The following is a 27859-nucleotide window of genomic DNA, read 5'->3' as shown; positions in this document are numbered from 1 at the left end:
TGGACTGCGATGGAAAACTCCTCAAAAAAAGAACGTCCACATACGTAGGACGGAGTGACTCTGCTGTATAGCAGAAACGGGCACAATATTATAAATCAACCACACTTGAATTTTAAGAAAAGAAAAAAGCCGAGGACGAGTGGAGACGGGCGTCCGGATGCAGCGCCAGTGACTGGGCGTGGCTGCAGGCTGGGGACCCGTCTGTGTCACCCACGCACCTCTCAGGCATCCCCACCTCCTCGCAAGCCCGAGCCAGGGGGCCGCCAGGACCCAGCGGGGACGCTGCGAGCTCTGTCCCCGTGCCTGGAAACCTGGCATTTCGAAGGAGCCCGAACTGGCTGTGGCCATGACCACGGCTTACGGGGATTAACACAGGGCCACCAGGGCAGCTTGAGACGTTCCAAGGTAAGAGAAAAGGCTCGCTTTGTTTTTCTTGGAAGACAGAGCAGCAGGAGAGGAAGAAAGTAGGCTTCAGGTCAGAAGGGGACCAGGCTCCTGCTGTAATAACCCCTCTGCTTCAAACACAGAGCAATGATAGCTTTCGCGTAAAAAATAGACCCGGCACGCAGGGCCAGCCTTGGCAATGAGATAATGTCCAGGCCCAGGAGGGCGCAGAACCCACAGTCGTGGGCAGGCTGAAGGGCGAGGCCCAGGCTCTCCACGAGCCTCTGGCAGCTGCGAACGCAGCCTCCTCACCATCAAATGCAGGGACGGTCCCCCAGCAAGGACCTAGATCAGGGGGCCGAAGGTCACCCCAGACCACGGCTGTTAGCAAGACACGCCTCGGGGCGCAGGCCGTCCACTGGGACACCCCAGCTCCATGCACAGGGGTCCAGAAAGGTGAGGGTAAAAGCCAGTGTGACCAGGGAGCATGGGGACGGACCAAGCCAGCAACTGCACTTCTGCACGAACTCCGCAGGAAGGTCAAGGCCACGTGCACAGCAAAGATGTCTCAGACGGTGGCCTGCAAAAGCAGGTGTCCTTTGGTGCCACCCTAAGCTTGGGGTCTGCCCGGCCAAGGCGTGGGCTCTTCCTCCCACGGACTGAACAGCTGTGACAAGGAACGAACCCCCGCTTCGCTCGGGGGATGCCGAACCCCATCCCGCGGAAGGAAAGGGGTTTGCAGGATGGTTGGAACGTGGTGTCCTTTAGGCAAAGGTTGGAAAGAGGCTGGCTTATCCTGCTGACCGTGGACGTGAGGTGGGTGATGCGCGGATGGGCAACATACGCCTAAACTCGGGAGCAGCAGAAAGGGGTTCACGGGCCCACAACGCCACTCGTAACTTGCAGCGGCTCACCAGGAGGCTCCACACGGAAACCCAGACTCTGGCTTATGCGGACCATCAGGAGGGCCCGGCGTGGCTGGGGGTGCCAGCAGCACCTCGGGGCAGGAGCAGGCTGCAGAGAGGTCCCCCGCCAGCACGCCCTCAGGTCCAGGTCCTCCCGAACCAGGCGAACCAGGCGACTCCACTGGCCAGCTCTCCCACCAGCCCCGCCCCCTCCTTCTCTCTCCTTCGCCCAAGGGCCGTGCGTCTGAGCTCCAGCCACTGACCCACCCAAGCCCCGTGCCGGCCTCTGCCTCTGCGTCCCCTTCCTTCACCCCGCCCGTGAGGGGGCCCCACTTAAACCCCCCAATGGCAGATCGTGCAAACCAGCCGGGGGGACTTTCTTTCCTAAACTGAAATGTCCAGAGTTCGCCCCACTGTAATTCCGAATGAAAATCTCAGAGCACGTGGGAATTCCTATGTTCACTGCCAAATGCCTTTGTCATTTCAGCTTCCTGATTTCCCAACGGTAGAGGTGCAAACTCTGCCGAGGGCGGAGAGGGCTGTGGCCAAGGACGGGGTCCGCCCGAGGAAGGTCCCAGCCAGCCTGGCACATTCAACGCCGATGCATGAAAAAATAAGCGCCTGGCGTAATTATACACTAGCTGGCGTGCACACACTATAGAATGCAGTTACAATCGCAATATGGAAATAATTACAGGGTATTATAATATATCACCTATCATTATACTTGAGGAATGATCATGATACACTATATTATAACGACGTAAATATAAATTGTGTTCAGTGTTATACAGTTGCACATACATAACTATTTCCAACTGGGTACCAGGTTTCAATGAAGGATATTCCTGAGAAAAGTGGTTCTTCATCCTGGCTGTGGAGGGAAGCTGCCCAGGGGCTTTAAACAAAAAAACCCAAAAACCACAGTGGTGCCAGAAAGTCTGATACGGTCAGTCTGGGTGGGGCCCCAATACAGACCTTATCTTCAGATGCCCCCCAGGGGACCACGATGAGAGTCACAGCTCTGGGTCCCCTGGAGCCGAGGAAGTGGCTCTAACCATGATGGACCACGTGGCAGCACAGACACGCAGAGGGGGGCGCCCAGCCTTTGGGGGGCGGGGGTGAGGGCTGCGCCAGCATTCAGGATGGGCAGGGGGTTGGTGGTTGGTCTGGCCACTCGGGCTCAGTGGCTTCCTTCTGCCCCGGCAGGTGGACATCGGCTCACAGTAGCTTCTGCTCCAGTAAGAACTGCTTTTTCGCCTCCTGACCCCATGTCTGTGCTGCTTCCAAACCCAGCAGGGACCCGGGGAAAACGGGCAGAGGACAGGAGAGAACGGGTATTGAAAGAGGAAGGACCACTGTTGGGCTTATGGGGGGCTCCCCTCGGCCAGCATTCCCATGCAGGACGAGCCGGGGCCCCAGAAAGCTCAGGGGCTTCGGGCCGCGTGGGCCGCAGTCCCAGCATCCGAGAAATGGGTGCATGGAGAGCAGACAGAGCAGGCAGAGCACGTGCCCGTCCCTGCCAGGCCCGGGCATGCCTCCCTCAGGGGCGTCACAGCGGGGCTTCCAGAAACAGCTCCCACAGGCTGAAATTTAAACAAACAAAACCTGTATCCCCCGTGCACTTCCACCAGCTCCCTTTTCTCCGAAGCTCTCCTTCGCCCCTGACATGCTGGGCTCCGCAGCTCACCCTCTTGTTAACACAGCCTTTCAGGGAGCCTGTCCATCCTCGCTGTCCCTCCAGCGCCTGGGGCACCGCGAGCCGTCAGTGAAGCCCCACGAGCCTGCAGGACGTGAGGCCACGAGGGGCCAAGCCACACGCCCCGAACCTGCAGGCACCGGTGCCTTTAAATTCTGGCTCCGCTCTGGGCAGGGCGTGTGCACAGCACTTCCAGATCTGCAGGAGGTTCTTTTGCTTTTGTTTGTTCTTTTGTTCCTTTTTTAACGTTTCACGGAGGGACAGAGTTTTTACAAGGTGGTGATACTTTCCGCTGAGCCGCAGAGTGGTTCAGGGACACATCACACACACCCCTCTCTCTGCGAGGCCTTTCCCGCATAGGTGCTCGCACAAGACTGGGTAGAGGTCTCTGGGCTGCACAGCAGGTCCCTGAGGGCCAGTCCTTCCACAGACCTCAGCGCCCACATGCCAGTCCCAAACCCCCAGTCCACCCTCCCCACCCCGACCTGTCCCCTTGGGTGACGGTAAAGTCTGTGAGGCTGTTTCTGTTTTGCACGTCCGTTCGTTTGTATCCCTTTTTTAGATCCTACATATTTAATGATAAGTGATATCACAGGATGTTTGTCCCTCACTGTCTAACTTCACCCAGTATGATCATCTCTGGGTCCACCCATGTTGCTGCAATGGCATTATTTCATTCTTTGTTCGGGGCTGAGTAATATTCCACTGCATATATGTACCACATCTTCTTTATCCAGTCCCCTGCAGGTGGACATCGAGGTTGCATCTGTATATGCCTTGCCTACTAGAAGCAGTGCCTCAATGCACACTGGGGTACATGCAGCTTTTCAAATTACGGTTTTGAGACAGGTCAGCTGACATGACAGACAATAAACCGGAATGTACAAATGCTGGGAATGCCTTGTTTTTCCACGGTGACTTTGCAGCTGGATACACCAGCCAGTAACCCACCATGGACACACAGGTCTGAACAGCAAAGGGTGCCTGACCCCAGGGCCTGCCTTCCAGAAAATCAAAGGCAGCCTGGTGAGGAGGTTTGTGTCCAGCTGCCACCAAATCGATTCTGGGGACAAAACCAACAACCGAGGGGAAGGGGTCCTGTGTCCCCAGCCCCCCGCCCTCACAAGCCCCTTATGGCCACGAGGACCCACCGTGGCCATCACAGAGGCTTAGGGATGACGTGTCTGCCACCAACACCCGGTGGACAGGTCTGAAGGGGAACAGGCAGGACCGGTGCCTGCTGCTTTCCAGGACGTCCTGGGAGCTCAGGTCAAAGGCCCCAGCGGCGGGTCTTGACCTTAATGAGGGCTTGCGTGACACAGTCAGCTGACCCGTGGGAAGCGCAAACACCTGGGGAGACGCTTGATGATTAACTCCAGGTGGGACCGCAGGCGACCCAGAGGGCACCGGGGGCATTTGCATTTGGGATAAACAATGGCTACGTTTTACCCGAGGTACGTCCTAAATGCGGCCCTGGCTGCACCTGGACATTGTCCACCTGCAATTCACGCAGACGTGGGGGTCCTGCGTGTCCTCGGGCAGCGCCGCAGGGGGTGGAGGTGCCCCCCAGCATCACAAGGGGCAGGGACCCTGGGAAGGACCAAATCTCAATCTGGAAGCCGCTTCCCCAGGAAACCCAGCAGCAGGACGGGGAGGTGGTAACTCGCCACCCGTGGGCGAGCGCTTTTAGGATAACTGACCTTTCGGGAAAACATCACACCGGAAAAACACTGCCGATCAGGTGCAAGGTCTCTCAGCGCGCGTTTGTCTCATGGGCCCTGCTGGGTGCCTCCTAAGAAGGAAGAGAGAAAGCAAGGCTGGTGAAAGCAATTTTAACGAACACTTTGTACTTTGCTGCCAAAATGATCCAAGAAAACTCAAAAATCTTAAACTGCCTCACGCGTCCCTAACTCCTGTGACGGACGCGGCCAGGCTGCCTCCCGGCTCCTTGCGCAGACGCCGTGGGATTATGAAACTGACCCGGGACCGAGGACACATAGTCAAAACAGACCAAAAACCTCCTGGCTCTGGCCGACTTTGTCAAGGTTAAATATGCAAGAATCACCCACATGAAGACTTCCTGTAAAAATACAGAAGTCCCCCTGGCTCTGGTATATATACAGTAAACCATACATATAATAAACTGTCTATAATGTAAATATCTAATTATATGACAAACCATACATAACATATACATTTACTGTTATAAATATGTCATACATTACATATATATGGTTTATTATATATATGGTTTGTTTGCCAAAAAAGGTTTTTATTCAAGTGGAATTTCAGACTCCCAATGCATTTAACACATTAGAAGCAAGACTTTGTGATGACACATTTATTTTGCGTTTTCAAATGTTTAAAGCTGGCTTGTGCTCAACGCCGTGAGACCCTCCCCGCCTCACCCCCGCAACCCAGGGGCTGCTGCACTGGGGCTTTGTGCAAAGAGGGGAAATTGGGTCAAGGCCACAGCCAAGGCCTGGCAGCTGCCTCCACCAGAACGGGCAGGTCTGGAACTGAATGGGGGAGAAGCCCAGGTTCCGTCCCAGTGTTTGAAAATCGCTAACAGATAATGGTTAACACAGGCTGAGAGCAAGGCAGCGGGGCGTGGGGCGGGGGCGGGGGGGGGGGGGTGCAGGTGGGTTTCGGGGAAGAGTGGGCCAGGTGGGAAACGCGGCAGCCTGGGAAGTGAGAGAAAAGCCCGCCTTGCGTCTCGGTGTTTATTTAATCGGTGTGACTTTCCCAGCACCCATGCGTCACATCCACTGAGAAGCAACCAGAAGGCACCAGTGTATGTGGAGGCGTGGGGGGGGGGTTGCCCTGGAGGTTTCTGCAAGACCAGACCTTCTGACTCCGTGCCCCAAATACCCACAGGTTGACCTACCCTGCTTAGGCTCCCCTGGAGAAAGGCTCCAGGCCCCCAGGCACTGAATCAGAATCTGGCAGAGGAGGTCTGGGATTAGACCACACCCCAGGGGATGGGGAGACGTGGGACGAGCACCCCTTCTTCGAGGACCCTCATCTGGAAGCCCCGCCCCACCCGCTTCCACCCCCAGCAGAGTGACTGCAGCTTCAGCCCGCCGGGCTCCATGTGGCGGCTGCCCCACCTGCCACGGCCAAGTCAACTACCACACGCAGGGCCAGCCGGCGGTGAAAATGCAGACCCCGGCCACCAGCGTGGCATTAGCCCCTGGGCTGAACTGCGTCCCACAATCAAATTCACATGGTGGAGTCCTGACCCTCAGCATCCCAGAATGTGACTGTATTCGGAGGTGGGGCCTTTAAAGAGGAGATGAAGGTCAAGGGAGGTCACCGGGGAGGGGCCCTGATCCCCCAGGACTGGGGTCCTTAGAGGAAGAGGAGGTCAGGACACAGACACGCACAGAGGGACGGCCCCGCGAGGACCCGGGGGGCAGACGGCCGTCTACACGCCCGGGAGAGACTCCAGCTCCAGGACTGGGACCAGTGAGTGTCTGCTGTTTGAGCCGCCCCATCTGTGGACTAGGCTGTGGCAGCCACAGGAAACTCACACGGGGTAGAGCCCCTGCTGGGGTGCTTCTTAAAAACGGTGCATGAGCCACATTTGTGACCAGAATCGCCGTCTGGCCAGGCCTTCTCAGCATTTCCGTAACCACTGTCTCTGACCCAACCTCCATCTCCATCCCTTCCTGCATCTCAGGTGAACGCAGAGGAGACCCGTCCTCTCTCCCACCGCCCGTGGGTGGCATCCTCTTCCCCAGAGCCCTTCCTTCAGGCCGGGCTCCCTCTAGCCCGGGTCAGACCCAACTCCCCAACCCCATGGACCCTCCTTCCTCTTGCCCAGAACGCCTGTTGTCTGCTCTTCTGTTAACGCCGGATGATTCCCAGCTAGTGATCCGAGAACCAACCCATCACACACAGTCCAATCCATCCCCGGTCCAAGAAGCTTGGGAAGCATAACCAGATTAAACAAAAATGCACCAATCACTTGACCGCAGAATGCATCTGAATGATTTACGCGGTCGTCTCTCATTGTGGCAAGTGCAGCACGTCCCAAATGCACCAGTCCCCGAAACACTCTCCCCCAGAGAGGACAAATGTCACCTCCCACAGCAGCCGTGTCCCAGAGGCCAGCTCCCTGACAAGCGCAATTGCCATAAACACTTACTGGGTAAAGACGCAGATGGAAGGAATTTGCAATGTTCCTCTACCCAGAAAAGGGCTCCAGGGGTGTTATGGTTACTCAGTGTCCTCTGTGAGGCCAAAGTCAGTGTCCCCAGGCAGAAAAGGAGCTGCCGACAAAGCAGGTGCCTGAATTAAAACGAGCGCCTTCTTAGTTGCTCCACTGGATGTCGGGGGGTGAGGTCCCCGTATCCAATCTGGTTCGGGGTAGATGGCCAGAAAGCCTGGTGTCTGGAACATTCACGAGATGAACCTTCTTCCCCTCCACACTGTAGGATTCCCCCCCCCGCCCCGGGGGGCATGTTCCCTGGCAATAGGAGAGCCCCCTTCCTCAAACTTCCTTGTCCGGACTCAAGACGGCCTCAGTGTCCGCCTTCCCTGGTTATGGAGAGAGCGGCTGGGTTTCCAGTATTTTCAACATAAGTGAACCAGCCACCAGATAAGTGGACAAAGTGTTTAAAGGTTAAAAGGATGCGGGAAAATAATTATTTTTCAGATATTCTGCTTCTCTACTTGCACAAGCCAAGAGAATCTAGAGACAAATTGTTTTAACCAGTGAAAAAGCCCAGCAAATGCTAGGTAAGAAATTAATACCGAAAAGTTTACTGAATTCTGTGGGGCTTCAGGGCCCCTTCAAGGAGACTGAACTCAAAGCCTCTGGCCAAGATAAGAATGGCCAGATCCGTATCACGGCCCCACCCATCTTATTGCAACGCCCCCTCCCCCACCTTGAACAACCTGGCCTACTCCTTCCTGCCCCCTACTGGGGGGGCCCTATATGCCCCCCAGCAACCCGCAAATGTATCATAAAACCCCTTTCCCCAACCAACCAGCAGGTCAGCAGGGGTATTCTGAGACCTCTCCTCTCCCTGGGCTACAAAAACAGACAGAACCACGTGCCCAGGGTGGGCTCTCCCTGATCATGTTGTCCTCCTGAGCTGGCAGCATCTCTCGTCTTAAACTCTTCCTTTTCCTCACCTCGCTGAGTCTGGAAATTGTTCTTCCAACCCGCGTGCATGGACCGCGACAAAGTCTGCTATGTTTGCAATAAACAACTGAAAAACATTATAAAAAGACTGTTGTAGTCCCAGAAGAACTATCTGGACCAAGCTGCGCTAGACCTTTATGGAGAAAATTAATAGAACGCTGTTTGTAACGACAACAAAGAAGGAAAGGAAGGAAGACCCAGATGCGTGGACAGATCCGCCACGATCACAGATGCTAGGGTTTAACGCCTTAAAGATAAAAATTCCAGGGTGTTCCCGCCATGGGGCAGCAGGCTCAGTTTCGATGGTGCCTCAGCTGCGGCTCAGATTCAATCCCTGGCCTGGCAACTTCCGTATGCCGTGGGTACAGCTAAAAAGGGGAAAAAAAAAAATTTCTCCACACAATACAAATTTGATGTGCCTTCCAATGGAAACCCTGGTAGGATTGTTCACAGGACTCAACTTTCTGATCGCAAAGTTTGCACAAGTGGGGAAGGAACCCAAAATAACCAGGACAACTTTAGAAACTTAAAGGAGAACGAGTACCTGATGCCAAGGCTTCCTAAACAGTCCCAGGAGAGCAGGATGACAGAGGGGCAGAGACAGAGCCATCGCCGGAAAAAGCAGAGAACTCTGGGACAGGCCTCGTAAACACGGGACTCCAGCGCGCGTCCACGCGTCAGGGGAGAAAGAGCCACTGAACACAGGACACTGACATCGTGGGCCATTCGGATGGAAAACAGAAGAAAGAGAGCCCGCCCCACGCCATTCGCACAGGTCCACACCTCGCACACGGAAGACTTCCGTGCGAAAAGCAGAGCAACGAACCTCTAGAAGAAAAATGATACCGTAACACACGTCTCTTACTCAAGGAATCTGGCAGGCTGTTTTGGGGGCAGCTGCAACCCATGGACACAGGCTTCGTGGGATCACACAACAGCAGTGTCTTCGCTCACAGCTCTGGAGCAAGAAATCCTAAGTGAGCCAGCCACACAGGCTATGGCCAAGGTGTGGTCAGGGCTGGTTTCTCCTAGAGATTCCATCACGGCCTCAGCTCCCGTAGTCACGGAGCCTTCTCTTCTGTGTCACACCCCCGCTGCCTCCCTCCAACCAGGACCCCCGGGGTACATTCAGGGCCACCCCAAATCCCCAAGCCCCCTCCCCATCCCAGGATCTGGACCTCGATCCCGTCCACACAGCCCCACCTTTGCAACAGAAGTCACAATCACAGGGTCCAGGCTTAGAGCGTGGGTATCTGCAGGGGCCAGGGCGCAGCTGCCACACACACATGAAATGAATTACGTGTCAAATAAATCAGGAGAAATGGGTTTTTTTCTTTCTTTCTTTCTTTCCGGAAAGGCACAGACGCAAGGCATAAAGAGAAAGACAAACTCGGCGATGTGAAAGTTAAAACAGACAAAAGACCTGAACCCTCTGCAAATGCTACCACGCCTCAGGGCTAGGGCTGCCGTGTGGCCCTGAAACTTGCACAGTGAAGCCGCGACCCCCAGGTGGCTGCGTGTGGAGGTGGGCCCATAGGCAGGTGAGTAAGGAGAATGGGAGTCCGAGGGGCTGGTGCCCTAATCAGAGGGGCTGGTGCCATCTAAGAAGAGGAAGACACTCCAGAGTCTTCTCTCCCTGTCTCTGTCTCCGTCTGTCTCTCTTCTTCCCTCCCTCCACCTCCCTCCCTCTCTCTCTGTCCCCCATGTGAGGGCGCAAAACCCCTGCAAGCAGGAAGCAGGCTCTCTCCAGGACCGAGGACACCAGCCCCTTGGCCATGGACGACCAGCCTCTTGCTCTTTGAGCAGGAGACGTCTGTCCTACAGCCTCCAGTACTTTCTCATGGTGGCCATGGTGGCCCAAGCTAAGACACCTGCCTTCTACAAGGTCCTGTACAAAATAGAACAGAGCTCACGGGCCAAACAGGCTTGGGCAGCTCAGGCCCCTCGACCCCATGTGGCTCCACCCACAGGGGTTCAAGGAAGGTCCCCGCCGAGCCAGGGCGGCCCCCAAACTGGCTCCAGAAGTCACAGCCCACCTTGAAGCCCATGAACGACACAGCATCTTCCCCTTCTCTGCCCACTGTCTGCGTCCCCCTCCTTAGTGGACCAGTGTCCACGTCTAGCTGTGCGCCCCCTGCTGTGCCCCTGGGGCCCGACACGGAGTGTCACCTGCCCTCAGTGACACTTGGCGACTTAACCAAAGAAATAACTGGAAACAGCGTCCACGCCACCAACAGGAACCTGAGGAAGCTCTGTCCACAGCAGGAATAATTACAGAGCGGTGACGACAAACCAATTCAGGTCACACATGCTGGCCTGGAACAATGGTAGGACCAACCCACGAAGCGGCAGATCCCGACACAAGGTTTTCATAGCAGACCCATTACCGACACGGCCGAGGCTTCTGGCGACACACACAGCCCAGGCTCAGAGCTGCCCCATCAGGGTCAGGAGGGACTCTACGGGGACCACGCATACACTACCTCAACTTCAAACAAGAACTCGGGGAGTTCCCATCATAGTGCAGCGGAAACGAATCCTACCAGTGTCCATGAGGAGGCAGGTTCGCTCCCTGGCTTTGCTCAGTGGGTTAAGGATCCGGCGTTGCCATGAGCTGTGGCGTAGGTCACAGATGCGGCTCAGATGCCCCACTGATTCAACCCCTAGCCTGGGAGCTTCCATATACTGCGGGTATGGCCCTAAAAAGCAAAAAACAAACAAACAAAACAAACCCCACAAGTACGTAAGTGAGATAACACGCAAGCAAATGTGAAAATATGGCAAAATCTTAAAATGTTTCCTTCTGGCGGTGGATATGGAACTGAGATGTGGTCTTCTACGTTTCTGTGTTTATAATGTTGTAATTAAAAACAGAAACTTAAAAAACGAAGTGACTCTGACATAGAATGACCTGCCTGGTCACAGTCTCATCCCTCCAGTCCTGGGTCACCAAGCACGGCAGCCGAAGGACGCAAGGCAGAGCACGCGACGTATGCATATCATTATCTCCTGTCTCTACACATTTGTATAAGACGCATAAGACGTATTTACGTAAGAATATAGATTACACAGAAATATTGGAATATGTAAAACATACAAATATATATGCTACTCATAATACATTAAATATATTACATAAAACATATTTATATAAAATATGTATTTTGTAGATCCTTTTTTTTAGGGCCACACCTGCAGCATATGGAAGTTCCCAGGCTAGGATCGAATTGGAGCTGCAGCTGCCGGCCTGCACCACAGCCACAGCCACAGCAATGCAGGATCCTTAACCCACTGAGGCAGGCCAGGGATCGAACCCGCATCCTCATGGATACTAGTCAGGTTCGTTACCCCTGAGCCACGATGAGAACTCCCTAAAATGTATCATTAAAATAGTGTCAAAATATATTCTATAAAAACATAAATATATATGCTAAGTATATATGTCATAATATATGTAATATATAATAGGTAATATCAAAATACATTATGTAAATATATGTGTATTACGTTATAATGTAATGTATGTGATATAGAATACATGTAATATATGTAATATTATATAATATGCATGTAATATGTATTATCAAAATGTTATGTAAATATATATGTATATTATATAATATATAATGTGATATATGTAATGTGTAATATACATAATACATATGCTCCAATATTTTTGTGTAAAATATATACACTATATTTGTATGAAATATATAATTAAAATATTGAAATGTTATAGAAAACAAAATATATCACACATATTTATGTACTAAATATTATGTAATATTTTTAATATCTAATATTTTTAAGTGACAGAGTTCCTTTTTCGGAGCACCGAGGTGGATGGGAAGCTGAGCTGACAGTACAGGGCTCCTGGGAACCACTCCGTCCCTGCTCAGATAAGCAAAGGGCTGTGACCACCGAGACCGCTCTGCCTCTGCCCAGCCCGGTGGGCGGTCTCTCCTGGCCCCAGGTCTGCAGAGGAAGCAGATCTGCAGTCCCATCTAGTTCAGCCCGTTCCCATGAACCTGCTGAATTCGAGATCTAAAACAAACGGCAACACCAAACACGCCTCTGTGGCCCGCGTGGCCGGTGCTCTCCAGATCCCGGGGTGCCGCACCTTCCCCAGGCTCCGTGCATCCTGCCCCCCTACCCTGGGCTGTGAAGGGGATGAGGGGTGTGGGGTCCAGGCCAGGGCGCCTCCCGCCTTTGCTCCCCCTGCTGGACACTCGCAGGAGCGCAGCTGTGCCAGAGGGCGCCCCTGGGAGGTGACACCTCCAGAGAACAGGAGCCCCCGCCCCCGCCCCCCACAAGGGCACGGGAACTCTTGGAACCCAGCACCCGGTGGTGAGGGCTGGTGAGGGTGAAGGGCTGTGTCCTTTTGATATCAACCACCACTGCCTTGGGATGTGAGCAGTGCCCGGCTTGGCTGATGGTGGCGGCATGAACAAATTCAGCGGAGGGGGAGCTGGGCCCGGCCCCTCCACACCAGCCCTGGACAGGCCCGGGCAGAGGCATCGACCAGCCCACACTGAGGGCTGGCGGGAGGCCAGCTACTGCAGGCAGCTCCAGCCTGGAGAGCGAGCTTTGGCTTCTGCAGGGCTGAATGACGCCCTCCTAAACTATGGGTTACCAGCAGCAAAGTCAAGGTCTTGAGTCCGGGAACAGGGTGCATCAAACAAGATTACAGAGCTGAGACGTCTGGAGACATGAACGGTCACGGGGATCTCAAAACTAAGATGTGTCTGTTGCGAAAAGGCTTTAAATTGTTCAGACGGAGTCTTGGGGCTCTCAGGAACGCTCTGTGCTGCTCCCAGGCTCAGGGCTGCCCGGATGGGCATGGGGTGGGAGCTCTGTCCAGGTGCCAAGCCCCTAAACCTGCAGGAAGCTTTGTGGTCCCTTGTTTGGGGACGGCCCTGGCTGCACCTTGGGTGGGGCTGCGGCCACCCCAGTCATGCTATCATCCATAATGACAGTGTTTAAGCCAAGGATGGGTTTTCTTTAATTCCTATCATCCCAACAGCTGTGGGAATCTGCCTCTGCTCTGCAGCCATGATTCCAATTTTCAAGTCTTGTTTTCCTAAGAAAGGATCCGAGGAAGCACCTTTGCTCTCCAGGAGTGTAAAACCACCAAGCTAGCCTCCCAGCACAAGAAGCTCCTGCAGGCTCTCTTGGGGATGCCCCCCAGAGGGACACATCTGTCTTTCCAGGTCAAGGACGCCATGTGGTCCAAGAGCCCAGCTCAAGGACCTTCAGTGCCCCCCACAGTGAGGACAACGAGGTCCAAACACCAAGCCCACAAGTCGGTTCTGACTCACTTCTGTGGAGCCTGGTCAACCCCACAGCGAGCTCGCCCAGCCCACAGAAGGCCTCCCCAGAATCCTAGTGTCACTTTCCCACAGTGGCCAGCCCCACCTGAGGTTCCGGCCCAGGAGGCTGCCTGGGATCCAGGAGTGACTTTCGGGTGCCCCCCAGGTTGCAGAGATGCTCGGCCAGGCTTGAGAACGGATGTCATGTCTAAGGCTGTCCTCTCGCTTTTTCTTGGGAGCAGAGACCTGTCACCTTGAGCAGCCCCCCTGCAATGCCCTCCCCTGAAGGACCCAATGATCCAGCCCTCCCAGGTCCGGGACCCAGCCCAGGTCTCGCTCACAGAGCATCTCCAGGACCCGGGCAGGAAGCCAGCTTCCCTTCGTCCTCTGCCGGCATCCGCTGGAGACCCACAGTTCCACATCTTCCGGTGCTGGAGACCCACGGTTCCACATCCTCCGGTGCCGCACAGATGGACAGACAGATGGACAGGACAGCGGAGCTTGCAGAGAACTGAGTGGGGGAAGGGCTTTGGTGACGGACAGGCCCACCAGGCACACCGTTCCAGGCGGCAGGGGTGCAGCAGACACATATGGCACATGATACCACCCTGGTAGCACAAGGCATGACCCTCCTGACTTCCAACCCGGGTCCAGAAGGACCGGACATTCCCAACAGGTGAACACACACCCAGCGGTACAGGGCGCCCAAGGGACGTCTGCAGAGATTAACTCCCAGATGTGGATCCATGTAAGTCTAGACACACCCCGTGTGGAATGCGGAAATGAGTCCCTGTGCTGACTCCTGAGTGGCAGGACGGGGACTTGTTTTCTGTCACAAGAATAGTCACCGAGATTATGTTTTCAGAAAAATAAAGGTAAACACTTCCCTTTCATTTAGCGTACAGTGATTTGAAATCACAATGTTCATTGCTTTTAATTCGGATTTTGCCTTTTAATGGACAATTAGAAATATGTTAGCGCTATTATTTTTGAAAGCTTATGTAAAGGGTTTCACATTTAAATTTATTTTAATTTACATTTTTATGAAAACCCATCCAGTTCTGTATACTTTGAACATATTAAATTCCTAATTATTTAGATCACTCTCAACGGAACATGAATTATGTAAAAACCAAGACTGTGACAACACGCATAGTAATTTCGCTACAGAGAAGGCAAGACACATACAGTTTAAGGAATACATAATAACGCATGTTTATCTGCATTACTCAGCCAAATATCACTGGGCCCTGACGCAGTATTTGCACAGTGTGGAAATAATTAACTCCAGTCATATTAGTATATTGCCAGCTTTGAATCATATACAATTGTAAATTTCCACACTTTTAAATGATGCCATTATGATGGTTAATCTGTGAAAGGAGAAGGAGTAAATATAGTTTATCTATCAGTTTGCTAGCGTGATTATACATTTTTAAATAGGAACAACACGGTTCGTGAGCCTCCATTTGTGCTTCTGCTCCAGCCTGGAGTGTGGGACAGGCCTGCAGAAAGAAGCATGTTGACCATTCTCCCCACAGAGCACACAGCAGAGCTGGTATTCAAGAAGTGCAAGAGAACAGAAGCATCCTAAGTGACCATGGGCAGAGGAATGAATAAAGAAGATGTGGTATGGCTATACCATGGAATATTACTTGGCCATAAAAAAGAAGTGGCAGAGGAATGGATAGAGAAGATGCAGTACATCTATACATTGGAATATTACTTGGCCATAAAAAATGAGTGAAACAATGCCATTTGGAGCAACACAGACGAACCTAGAGATTATCATACTGAGTGAAGTAAGTCAGACAGGGATAAATATCATATGATATCACTTATATGTGGAATCTAAAAAATTAGGAGTTCCTGTCATGGCACAGCAGAAACACATCCAACTAGGAACCATGAGGTTGCAGGTCCAAAGGTCCAATCCCTGGTCTCGCTCAGTGGGTTAAGGATCCAGTATTTTGATGAGCTGTGGCATAGGTTGCAAACGTGACTTGGATCTGGCATTGCTGTGGCTCTGGCATAGGCTGGCAGCAATAGCTTTGATTGGACCCCTAGCCTAGGAACCGCCATATGCCGTGGGTGCGGCCCTAAAAAGACAAAAGACAAAACTAAATAAATAAAATAAAATATTACACAAATGAATTTATATATGAAACAGAAACAGACTCACAGACCTAGAAGATAAACTTATGGGTACCAAAGGGGAAAAGGCAGGGCGGGGATAAATTAGGAGTTTGGGATTAACAGATACACACGACTATGAATAAAGCAGATAAGAATTTATTGTGTAGCACAGGGAATTGTATTCAGTATCTTGTAGTAACTCATAATGGAAATGAATCTGAAAAGTAACATATATATATTAATCATTTTGCTGTACACCTGAAACTAACACGTAAATCAACTAACTATACTTCACTTAAAAAAAAATTTTTTATAAATTCAGGTCAGTGATGCATGAGATACAGGAAAGAAACACAATGAGTTCTATGACTACTCCCAGCTTCCTGCCTTCACAGTGTCCAGGCCACGGTCCAAGAAAGACCAGGTGACACTGGGCAAATTCCCAAGCGTGGAGGCAACAGGGCTGAGAATGCAGGGGTTCAAGGTAGCAACAGCCTGCAGGACAGTGCCAGGAGAGGAGAGACTGGAATGCAGAGGCCACTAGCTATCTGAGGATGGTCCTTGGGGTATTCTGGAAAGTTTGACCAGCCCACGCTTGTGATAAACCTATCAGGGGCCAGGGAAAGAGGCACCCAAGGACTCAAGATAGCCATACATGTCAATCACACAGGTCCAGGAACAGAACCCATTCCCACCAGCCAAACTGGACAACCTCATGACTCATGGGGCACTGAACACACAGAGTGCTTTTCCCCAAGAGGGGGTACTATTCAGGCCTGGACTGCATGCTGCTATGATTCCATGAACAAATAAATACCCAAAGCAAGACCTGAAATGATCAAACTATCTTTAAGTAACTTAACTGAATCCCAGAACAAATTTCAAGAATATCTACCCAAATTCAAAACTACATAGACTCAACAAGAAAAATATGCAATTTGAAATGTTTAGCAATAAAAATATGAATCAGTTAATAAAACTATCAAAAATGACTAGACATGCAAAGAGTAGGAGAGTAGGAGCCATAATGAGGAATATAATCAGCTAATCAAAAACTAACAGGGAGTTCCCATTGTGGCGCCACAGTAATGAACCCAACTAGTATCCATGAGGATGTGGGTTTGATCCCTGAGCTTGCTCAGTGGGTTAAGGCTCCAGTGCTGCTGCGAGTTGCTGTGCAGTCTGGCAGCTTCAGCTCTGATTCAACTTCTAGCCTGGGAACTTCCCTTTGCTGTGAGTGTGGCCCTAAAAAGACAAAAAAAAAAACCCAAAATCCTAATGGAAACTCATACAGATGTTAGAATCAGTGGAAAAGCATTAAAAATTATATTAACTGTATTCTATATGCTCAGAAAGACATGAAAGTTCTTTTAAAAAATCTAAACCAATGTTCAAAGATGAAAATTACAACGTCTGAAGAGAAAAATACACTGGAAAAGATTCATGGCAAATTAGACATCAGATTAATAATGAAATTGAAGATAGAGCCAAAAAGAAACAGAAAATAATTACAAATTTTAATAAAAGAAGAGGTTATCAGGAAGCTATGAAACAACTTCAGCCAGTCTAACATGGATGGAATTGGAATGCCTGGTGAGGAGGCATACAGAAAAGGGATTTGAAATTTGGCCCAAAATTTTGCCAAAAACCACCAATTCAATGAAAGCTATCAACTGACAGATAAGAAGCTCAACGAAATCCAAACACAAGAATCATAAAGAAAACTCCACCAAGACGCATCATAACAAACCAAAACCAAAGATCATGAGAAGAATCCTAGAAAAGACAAAGGGAGGAAAAAAGTTACAGACGTGTTATCTCCAGAAAATGAACTTAAGAATGACAGCAGATGTCTCGTTGGAAACAATGCAAGTGAGCGGACATTGGAGCAACGTCTTTAAAGCAACGATTGAAAAAAGAAGGGCAAAGTGGAATTATATGACTAGGGAAAGCATCTTTCAAAAATGAAGACTCTTCAGGCGTATAAATGCTGAAAGAATGAATGACCAGAAAGCCTTCCCTGCCAAAGAAGTTAAAACAGAATCTTCAGGCAGAAGGAAATGATACCTATATATATATGTGTGTGTGTGTATATATATTATATATATATATGAAATTATGCAAACGAATGGAGACACCTGGAATTAGCCATCACACGGGTAAATAGACAAGTCTGTCTTATTTAAACCTCTTAAAGGACAACTGACTGTTTCAGCAAATAGAGACTTAGAGCCGAGATTATAAAGTATGTAGAAGGAAAACATATGACCGCAAAAGCCTAAGAGTTGAGGAGAGGTGATACACGGTTATAAGGTTCGTACACTGTGCACGAGCTGGTATAATGTCACTGAGGATGGGCCAAAAGAAAGTGAAGATGAATGCAAGAAACGCTGCACAACCACCCAATAATAAAACCACGAGCTACGGCTAACAGGCCAACAAAGGAGACAGCATAAAATTCCTCTATTGATCTAAAGGAAGGCAGGAAAAGGAGACTAAATCACAGACAGATGAGCGGACGACAAATAACAAGACGACAGGTTTAAACCAAACCATTAGCATGTTCACATTAAACATGACCCAACGCTAAGCTTTCTGTAAGTACATTAAAAATAAAGACAAAAATAGCTGGAAAGTAAGGTGACAGGAAAAGCCATCGCAGATTCATGCGAAGCAAAGAAAAACAGGAGTTAAAACGTCTTTCTGCAGAAAAGTGAGAGGAGAAAACTTCCCAACCTGGTCCATGAGGCCAACACGATTACCCTGATACGAAAAGAAGGCGGATCAATACCCTTCACGAGCACAGATGCACAAATTCTAAGCAAAACTTTGGGAAATCAAATCCAATGAAATATAATATTTCATGACCAAGGGTGATTTATGTATCAGGAACGCGAAGTTGATTTAACCTTTGAAAATCAATCTGTGTGGTTCACCCTATTAGCAAACTAAAAATAAAAGCCATACGATCAATTCAATAGCTGCAGAAAAAAGCATTCAACAAAATCCGACATTGATTCATGACAAAAACTCACAGCAAACTGGGGCTAGGAAGAAACCTTCTCAGCCTGAGCAAAGGATGTCTCTGCAAAGCCCACAGCTAACGTCATCCTGAATGGTCAGAGACTGAAAAAGCTCCCCCTAAGATCAGTGACTAGACAGGGACTCCAATTTCACAGCTTCTGCTCAATAACAAGAAAAATTTTAAAAACACACCCTGATGCGAAGGGAAGAGAGAAAACTGCCTTTATTTGCAGACAACATCACTGTCCACGCAGAAAATTCATTGGAATCCTCAAAAAAGCTACGAGAACTAATTGGTGATTTAAGTAAGATTGGAAGGTGCAAGATGAATATAAAACCACCCAGGGTGTTTCTACAGCGTTGCAAGGAACGCCTGGAAACAAATCTAAGAACAAAGCCATTTACAGCACAGCCCCTGGAAGGGAGCCCCCCACATTCAAGCCGTTGCCAACCTTGGTACCAGTTAGGGAGCTGGCAGCGCTGGGCTTCCCCAGAACTGAAAACCAACATCCATACAGCCACCCGCCTACAATGTACGAGTGCCAGGGCGCTTGCTGACTTTCCTGGGGACAAATGGCCTTATTTCCAGCTTGCACTTGGGGAAAACGCTACAGATCCCCTTCCCAGACGGATCAGGGACCAGGTCCCCCCGCCTCACCAGGCCACAGGATGCGTGAGTGAAATGCTACCTGCTGGTACTTTGGACCGACAGGCAGAGGAGGAAGTCAAGAGAAGAGAGGAAGCCTTTTCCACGCAGGAAGGTGGAGGAGGTGACGAGCTTGGCTAACCTACGGTCTGGCCGGTGAAAATAGCGTTTCCTGCCTAAGTGGGAGCAGGAGAAAGGCAAGCAAACATCGAGCTGCCCACACCAAAGTCTGTCCAACAAGGCCCCGCACGACAAGCCCACAGCTCAGGACCCAGTCGCAGAAACAAACAAAAACACGCGGTTCTAACCAAACAGAGAGTGGCATCCAGAAGACACCTGCAGCGGCTTGAGAAGGCGCGGCAACCCACCTGAATAAAGCACAAGCCAACATGGACCCAACGCGTTTCAGCCCAGGAGCTGGGCCTCTAGAACGTGCTGGAACCACATCCCAGGGGGGCCGGCGTGGTCTCCAGCAGCCGCCCGCAGCACGTAAGCGACACTGCGGAGGTGAGGGATGGAACACCCCTCAGACCCTCCTTCCCGCCGTGGGAGCTCCCCGAGCAGCCGCTCCTGGCCGCCCAGTCATTTCTCGTTACAAAGCAAACATCCGCGTTCGGGGGGCAGACTGGGCCCAGCTGGGCTTCCCTGGGAAATCCCACAGAAGAAGGCAGCAAAGGGGTTTTATTTTTAACATGAGCACAAGGACAGGCAGGGAAGGGGCGGCTGGGAAAGCCGAGGAGAGAGAGAGCAGGGGGCAGGTGGAGGCAGCTCCTGCCAGGGGCGGACAGCAGCCAGCCTGCCGCACAGAAGCCCAGGAAGGGGTCAAAGGCAGGAAGACTGGGGGCAATGTCTGTCCGGGTGGCCGTCGGACCCCCGGGTCTCGTCCTCCCACAGGGCGGCCAGTGACTGCCCTTGTCCCTGTCGGATAAAAGATGGAAACTGGACGTCCTGGAGTGAGACCCTGAACGTGGGGCGGTGGGACCACAGGCAACCAGGGGACTGGGTGAGAGTCCAGACACCGAACAGTGGGCGTTCTCCTCCCGCCACAGCCCCCTCCCCTCCTGGGGTCCAAGCCGGGACTCAAGATGAACTTGACGCACCCGAGAGAAAAGGTTCACTTCCAAGGGCCGTGGCCAAACCTCCCGGATCCCCGCAGGATGCTCAGAATGCTGCAGTCCTAGTCCAGCATATGGAAGTCCCCAGGCTAGGGGCAGAACGGGAGCTGCAGCCGCAGGCCTACGCCACAGCCGCAGTGACGCCAGATCCGAGCCGTGTCTGCCACCTACACCACGGCTCATGGCCATGCTGGATCCCCGACCCACTAAGCGAGGCCAGGGATCGAACCCGAGTCCTCATGGATACTAGTCGGGTTTGTTACCACTGAGCCACGAAAGGAACTCCCCCCGCCCTTGACATTTCAAAGCCCCGCTACCCCAGCCCACCCTGAGACCTGAGGGCTTGACCTCCTCCGACTCTGGCAGATCCAACTCTCACCTTGCCCATCGCGAGTCTGGTCCAGGACCGCCTGCTCGGCCGCCCGCCATCCTGCCCACTTCCACGGAGTCGCCAACAAACACCTGACAACAGCATCCTTCACGTCCTTGGGGAGACGCCCTGCCAACTAAGGTCAGCTCCTTGGTTCTGTGTCCCAAGTAGACCCATCTCTTCCCATCCGAGCAGCAGTGCCAGGCACCGCCAATGCCAGTCAAGGGCCTGTGCATCTCATGGGGCCTCTTTGATGTGGACAGTGACCGGGCCGGGCAGGTACAACGGCACCATCGTGCAGGACCCGTGGACGGAAAGGCACAGCAAGGCCGAACTGCTTCCAAGGCCACACCGCTGCTGGCCGAGGAGGGCAGGAAGCGAACCCACAGCAGCTGAGTTCAGCGGGGATGAGGGTACATGGCAACCCTACTGCAACTGCCGCTTCCCCGTGTGCATTAAGCAGACATGAGGCTTGACGCAGCGTAGTGGACGCAAGGTGGCCACAAACTCTGCAAAATCCTTCCATCAAGAACTGGAGCCTTTGCCTCTCTCCGTGCATCTTGGCTGGGCCAGCGGCGAGTTTTGTCCGACAGGATGTGGCAGAAATAAAGCCAGGGAACCTCTGAGACTGAGCCTTCGGAAGGCTGTGGCTCCCACCCCGCCCCTCGGAACAACCCACTTCTTGGGAGCCAGCTCCCACATAAGGGGTCCCCCTCCCCAAGCCCCAGAGAGTCGCACGTGCAGAGAGAGGGACAGGACCGGACTTCTGGAGGGGGCCGAATACCACCCGCTCACCCCACCCGCAGGCCCAGCCCCGAGTCCTGGGAAAATAAAACGGTTGCTGTTTTAGGTCCCGAGGTTTCGGAGTTGTTCTTCTCCAGCAGGGGTCGATGAGGGGGGGATCGCAGCAGCTCTGCTTCTCAGCCAGACTGGAATTCGCTCCAAGGGCGGGAGTGCGGGGGCCTGTCCCACTAACTGCTGGGCAGCTCTGGCCACTGAGCATGGCCTTCAACCGCCTCGCCCTCAGAGACCAAGCCAAGGCTTCGATGGGCATCCCACCAGCTCCAGAAGCCGCAGCAGGACCACCAGCATCTGGGTGGGGAGTTCTGCAAAGCATCTTCAGAACAGGAAGAGAGCGGCCCCCGCCCTCCACGCCAGGCCCCGGCACCCCTCCCCTATCCCGAATCAGCAAGAAGGCCCAGAAAAGTGCCCCCCGCTCTCCACGCCCCCTCTGCAGGCCTAGGGTTTCCAACCATGACCCGCACGGGTCCGTCCAGAAGCAGAATTCTCTCCCCCGCTGGGAAGGGGGACGTCTATGCAAGACAGCTGGAAAACAGTCCATAACCAGAGCTGACGGAGGAGGAAGCCCGGGGACGTGAGTCACTGGAAGGTGGAAATAACTTCGGCCACGCAGATCGCCTTGGCAACCAGGTACAGCAGTGGAGACACCGCTCGAAAGTCAAGATGGGCCCCGCGGGGGGACAGGGATGCACGATGCCGGGGCCCGCTGCCCGTCCGTTCCTCCCGCCCCGAGCGGTGCCCAGCCTCACTGGCTGAGCACCTGCTGTGGCTCCAGCACGGGGCTCCCCGAGGTGAAGAGGACAACATGCAGACGGCGCTCGGGTCCGCCCTGACCTTTACTCTAGCGGGAGGGGGGTCACCGCCTCAGGCCATCAGGCGACAGAGTCAAGGCAGGTGCAGCCAACCCTGGGGTTCTCAGCTCCCACCTGGATGAAGGCAGAGCCCCTGAAAGCTGCCAGACCCCAGGGCATGACAGCCAACGCCAGGACCCAGCAACCCAACGGGAAGAGGGGCAGGCCGTCCTCCCAGCCCCTGGACCAGACGCTCGGGTTGGGCCTGAAGCCGTCCACCACTCGGCTTCCCCAGCAGCCCTGTCCTGGGATCCTGCTGCCAAGCCTCCTCTTGGACTCGCTTTGCTCAGGTGCAAACACGCATCCTAGTGTTTGGAAACTGACGCCTCTTTTAACAAAGGAAGAGGTTTTAGAGAAAAAGGGAAAGTGTGAGCTGCTGAACTCAACAAAGCAAAACACCTGTAGGAAGAACGATGAGCCGGAAGATGAGGCTCGGGCACAGCCCGCACGGCAGACCCAGCGTCTGCACAGCGCGGTCGCGTCTCACACGTCCTAAATGCAGTCAAGCACTTCGAACCTTGAGACAGTCTTCTAAACTGTGTTATTCATTTCTAAGGCGTCATCACATCTTTTTTTTTTTTTTTTTTTAGGGCCTCACCTGCAGCACATGGAGGTTCCCAGGCTAGGGGTCAAATCAGAGCTACAGCTGCCGGCCTGCACCCCAGCCACAGCAACGCCGGGTCGGAGCTGCATCTGCAACCCACACCACAGCTCAAGGCAACGCCGGATCCTTAACCCACTGAGGGAGGCCAGGGATGGAACCCGAATCCTCATGGAGACCAGTCAGATTCATTTCCTCTGCGCCACAGCAGGAACGCTCGTTCTGTCTTTTTTATGTCCCACTTTTATCTTTCATTATTTTATCTTTCCCGTCAAAATCGCCTTGTGGCCAATTCGTTATGCAGAGAAAGTGCAGCCAAGAGGCTCACAGGGAAGGTACCTGAACTCGCCTGTGTGAGCTCTCGCCCCCGCAGCTGGCTGGCCAGTCCCCCCTGCGCGGAACAGGCCAATGCTGTCATCTCCCAAGTCGTCCCCAGACCTCGAATCGTCACGCGGTGTCTTCAGTGAAAAGACGCTTGAGGCACGGGTTCAGGGAACCGTGTGCCCCAGCCTAAGGCGCGTCTTGCTTGATCAGGAAAATGAATCAATCCACTTCTACACTTTCTGCTTTTTCAGTCACTACCGGAGTGTTCACACGCCCGTGCAAACTGCAAGGAAATCTATACTCATTAAGGCTCTCTCTCTCCTAGAGGTTTTTTTTTTATCAAGGCATCAAGAGGTATCGGGGCACAATGGTGACAGGAAAAAGCAAGCCCCAGAGCACGCAATCCAGCCTGTTTAATGAAGTCGTGTGCAGGGCGCCCAAGGAGATAAGAGTGGCTTCTCTGAAATACCACTGCTTCACCGGGGACCCGTCTTAGTCAAAGGTAAACATCCCGTTCACACCCAAGCAGAGCCACTCACTCTTCCCGACGCGCGTAAAAAAAAGTCTGGAGACCCGAGCTGGCTCTCTGGAAAGTACTACAACAAGAGAAAGGGAGGAATGAAATCCTTGTCACAGTCGCCTTGTCAGGAGCCCAGAGACGGAGGCTGGGCGGTAACATCGGGGCGGAGGCTGTGCCAAAGCCTCCCTCACATGACCCTCAAGCCCCCGCACGCTGCTGGCATCTGAGGCCGTGGTGACGTCACGGGAGCTGGGCTGGGAGGGCCTCCCACCCACGGATCCTGGGCTGCCTCGTCACAGCCTTGCAGCAACTCCAGGTCAAAGGGGACTTTAATTTTTGGCCAGAAGAAGATACCCAACTTCCTGGTTTACTCACTGTCCGAGGGCTATTCCCGCGTCCCGCAGCAGGTGCTAGAGCGAGACGCCTCCTGACCCCACGCGGACGAGGCGCCGGGACCACTGTCACGGCAGGGGAGAACTGGGCCTTGGTGATACCTGCCCCTTCTCTGGGGTCAAGGGGCACCGCCCGGCCCCCAGGACCAGAGTCCCTGTCCAGCTGGCCGTCAGCGTGTCCCTGCCCCCTGCCCGCAGGAAACTCTCTGCCTGGAGGTCTCTGTCCCTTTGGGGCCCTTGGTGCCTGTATTCATTTGGGCTGCTGGAACGAAGTGGCACAGGTGAAGTGACAATGGGTTTTTACCGTTTCCCAGCCTTGGGCTGCACGTTGAGGGTGGCGGAGTGGGGACGGTGGTTCCGTGCGGGAAGGACCTGCTGCAGGCGCCCCCGTGGCTGGGGGACGGTGGCTTCATGTTCACGTGGCCTTCTTCCCCCTGTGCAGGTCTGTCTCCAGACTCCCCTTCTTAGAGGGACACGGGTCACCGCGGATGAGGCCCACCTAAGGACTCGTTTCGCTCAGTCACCTCTCTAAAGGGCTTCTGGCCAAACGCGGTCCCATTCTTGGGGGGGGGGGTGTTGTGCCACTTCTATTTTTCACATTTCGATGCCGAAGTACTGGGGGTTCTCTTTCTTAAGTTTACGGGACTAGGGTTGACTTACGATGTGGTACTAGCTTCAGGTGTACAGCAAAGGGAATCACTCCTACACATACACAGAGCCATTCTCTCTCCCCATGTGGGTTATCACAGACTACTGAGTAGGTCTCCCTGTGCCACAGAGTAGCTTCCTGGGACGCATCAAACCCCTGCAGTAGGGTGTCTCCGTTAGTCCCACCCCTCCACGTCCTCCCTCCCCTCCACAGCTTCCCCTACCGTCACCCTAAGATCGGTTTGCAAATCCACATCCAATCACATGCTGAGGCTGGGCCACCAGCACTGGAATGTGGGGGGATTCGGCTCCACCCACGACAGCACCGCTGGCTGGAGCGAACGGGCCAAGACCATCGTTTTGTGTTCCAGGGAAATCACGGCGCAGAGAGAACCCCAAAGCCTTACAACACCAAACGGACCCCCGCCAGCACCAGGGTGGGGTGAACCAGAAGGGCGGGAGTCCAGGCCATCAAGGCTGCGTCTGAGGTCTGTGCGCAGGCGGCTGGGCCTCAGGTGTCACTAAGAGGCTGGCACCTGATGGAGTCGGCGTGGTCCCTGGGCCCAGAGTATGTGAATTCACATGTCTGTTCAATCAAAGGAAGCCTTGGGGACTCCATTTTGCTCCTGCTTCTCCTGAGACGCCCTCCTGCCACCCCCTCCTCTTCCCTCTTCTCCCAGGAACAAGTTGTTTCAAATGAGCCACCCGAGAAGAATGTGCGCCCTGACCTGACCCACGGGAAGGGACAGATGTTCCACCTGCGTTAGGGATAAATGGGACGGGTCTTCCCTCTTTCACGCAAGCTTTTTGAGCACCTGCGCCCTTCGGCAGAAGTAAAGAGCCTTATCGAGATCTCCCCGTGTTCATGTGTCTTACTTTCTGACACGGCCGATCCGAGCCAGAGTCACTTCTCCCCAACACCAACCAGCACAGTGCCCAGGGCCAGGGCCAGAGTTGAGCCCTGACTCAGTACCCTGTGGGGGGTGGGGGGAGGGGCATCTGCGCTGCGGCAGCCCCACCCCCACCCCCGGCCTCCACTTTCTCGGGCCGCTCCCACGGCATATGGAGGTTCCCAGGCTAGGGGTCGAATCGGAGCTGTAGCCGCCGGCCTACGCCAGAGCCACAGCAACGCGGGATCCGAGCCGCGTCTGCAACCTACACCACAGCTCACGGCAACGCTGGATCGTTAACCCACTGAGCAAGGGCAGGGACCGAACCCGCAACCTCATGGTTCCTAGTCGGATTCGTTAACCACTGCGCCACGACGGGAACTCCCCGGCCTCCACTTTCAACTGTCCACAAGCCACCTTTGCCGACGTGATCTCTCACTCAGCGTGCCTCCCTCCCTGGTCTTTGAATCCCTTCCCCTTTTTAAACTCCAATTTTATTTCAAAAGAAAAACCAGAATCAAGCCAGAAAGCATGACTTAACGGCTGGCTCCCAAGGGCAGACCTGGAGGTGAGAGGCAGATTTCAAGGCGAGGTCCAGCCAGAGGGAGGTAGACGAATACAGAATGCGTGGCCCCATAAAGTTCCAGGAGGTTCCGGGCAGGTATGGAGGAGGGTCTGATGAAATGGCCATAAAGTGTCTTAGCTGGAAGTAAGTGAAAAGTCTTAGGAGAGCCAAAGAAATGCAAAGTAGCACCGAGCAATTGAGGAAATGGGCCAAAAGCTTCCTCACAAGCGGGGATTACAGGGTCAAAGCCTTAGGGATCCCCCAGGCTTCTGTGGGGAGCAGGGCCCCGGGCCGCTGGGCCACTGGACCCAGCCTTGTAAGTCAGGGAGGACTGGCCAGAGAGGGGGCGCCACACACAGGCCAAGACACGAGTCGTGGTCCCAGCCCGCTGAAGGATGGTGGACCCCAGCCTGAGACTCAGGGCCACACTGCCTGGCCGGCCTGACGCCTTCACTCCAGGAAGCCTTGAACTGACAAAGACACCAAGGAGTTCCCGCTGTGGCGCGGCGGGTTCATGATCAGCTTGATCTGTGTGTCCAACCTGATCCTGCGCCTGGTGCAGTGGGTTAAGGATCGGCCATTGCCACAGCCGTGGTGTAGGTCACGGAGGGGACTCGGGTTCGATCCCTAGCCCGGGAACGTCCATAGCCTTCCGTATGCTGGGGTGAGGGCACGGGGAGGGGAGGGAAGGCCAGAGAGGGGAGGAAACCCAAGGCACCAAACTAGTATTGAAGCAGGCGCTGGACGGTCCCCGGGCTAAGCAACTTCAAGCTAAAGGTGACGGCTGGAGCAAGGAGCTGCATCCCGCTGGGACGGAAGACAGAGACCACCTATTCCCGATCTGGAGCTCAAGGAGACCTCCGGGACGACGCACCTGCAGAAAGGCTCCTCGGGGTCGGAGAGGGGAGCACATCCGGTTAAGTTCCCAGAAACGCTTGTGCTGGAATCCACCTTGGCTGAAGGATGCTGTGCAAGGATGCTGAGTCAGGACAGGTGCCGGCTTGAGGCCAGACGAAGCGAGGGGATCGGCCAGAGGAAGCCCGGAAGGACGGCCCCGTCCAAGTGATGAAAGCACCCCCAAAGCCCAGGCTGCCCTTTCTGTCTCTGTCTCTGTCTCCCCCTCCCTGCCCCCCCCCCCACTGCCTGCCTGGGCTTTTTTCTCACCTACCTTCGGTCTCTGCTCTCTTAATAAACACTGTATTTGCCTCGCTAGCCTCACTGTCTCTGCGGAATTCCTTCTCCAAAGGGACACGTTCTGCGGACCTACATGAAGGGGTTAGGGTTCAGCATTCTCACCGACAGCCACCCAAGAACAGAATTACAGGTTAAATCCAGGAAGAGGGCTCCCTGTAGACCCTGCACCTGTTCACGCTCGTCTTTGGGCCTAAATATTAACCGAGTGGCTGATTTAGACATAAGACTTTACACGGAGAGTACACTTAGAAGACAACTGAAAAATCCCTAGAATGTTTCAGGGAACTTAAGATTCCCCCTCCCCCGCCCCATTTCCGTACTAAAGAGAGTGAG

The 27859-nt window shown here is 53.4% G+C and overlaps 1 protein-coding gene across 7 annotated transcripts in view; it reads right to left on the bottom strand.

Annotated features, from left to right (window-relative positions):
• Window positions 1-27859, bottom strand: part of SHANK2 (SH3 and multiple ankyrin repeat domains 2) — a 517908-nt gene that overhangs the window by 444259 nt on the left and 45790 nt on the right. For 6 of the 7 annotated variants that reach the window (XM_047775007.1, XM_047775012.1, XM_047775005.1 and 3 more), the window contains one exon: window positions 4689-4780. In XM_047775007.1, the coding sequence (XP_047630963.1) occupies window positions 4689-4703 (15 nt within the window). In that variant the 5' untranslated portion in view covers window positions 4704-4780. Of the gene's footprint in view, window positions 1-4688; window positions 4781-4888; window positions 4955-27859 lie in introns of those variants that run through there. The other variant, XM_047775010.1, reaches the window with a different exon arrangement.

Source organism: Phacochoerus africanus, chromosome 4 (genome assembly GCF_016906955.1).
Source record: "Phacochoerus africanus isolate WHEZ1 chromosome 4, ROS_Pafr_v1, whole genome shotgun sequence".
NCBI lineage: Eukaryota > Metazoa > Chordata > Mammalia > Artiodactyla > Suidae > Phacochoerus > Phacochoerus africanus.
Note: the sequence above shows the minus strand (reverse complement) of the source record. Positions and strands in the feature narration are given on the sequence as shown.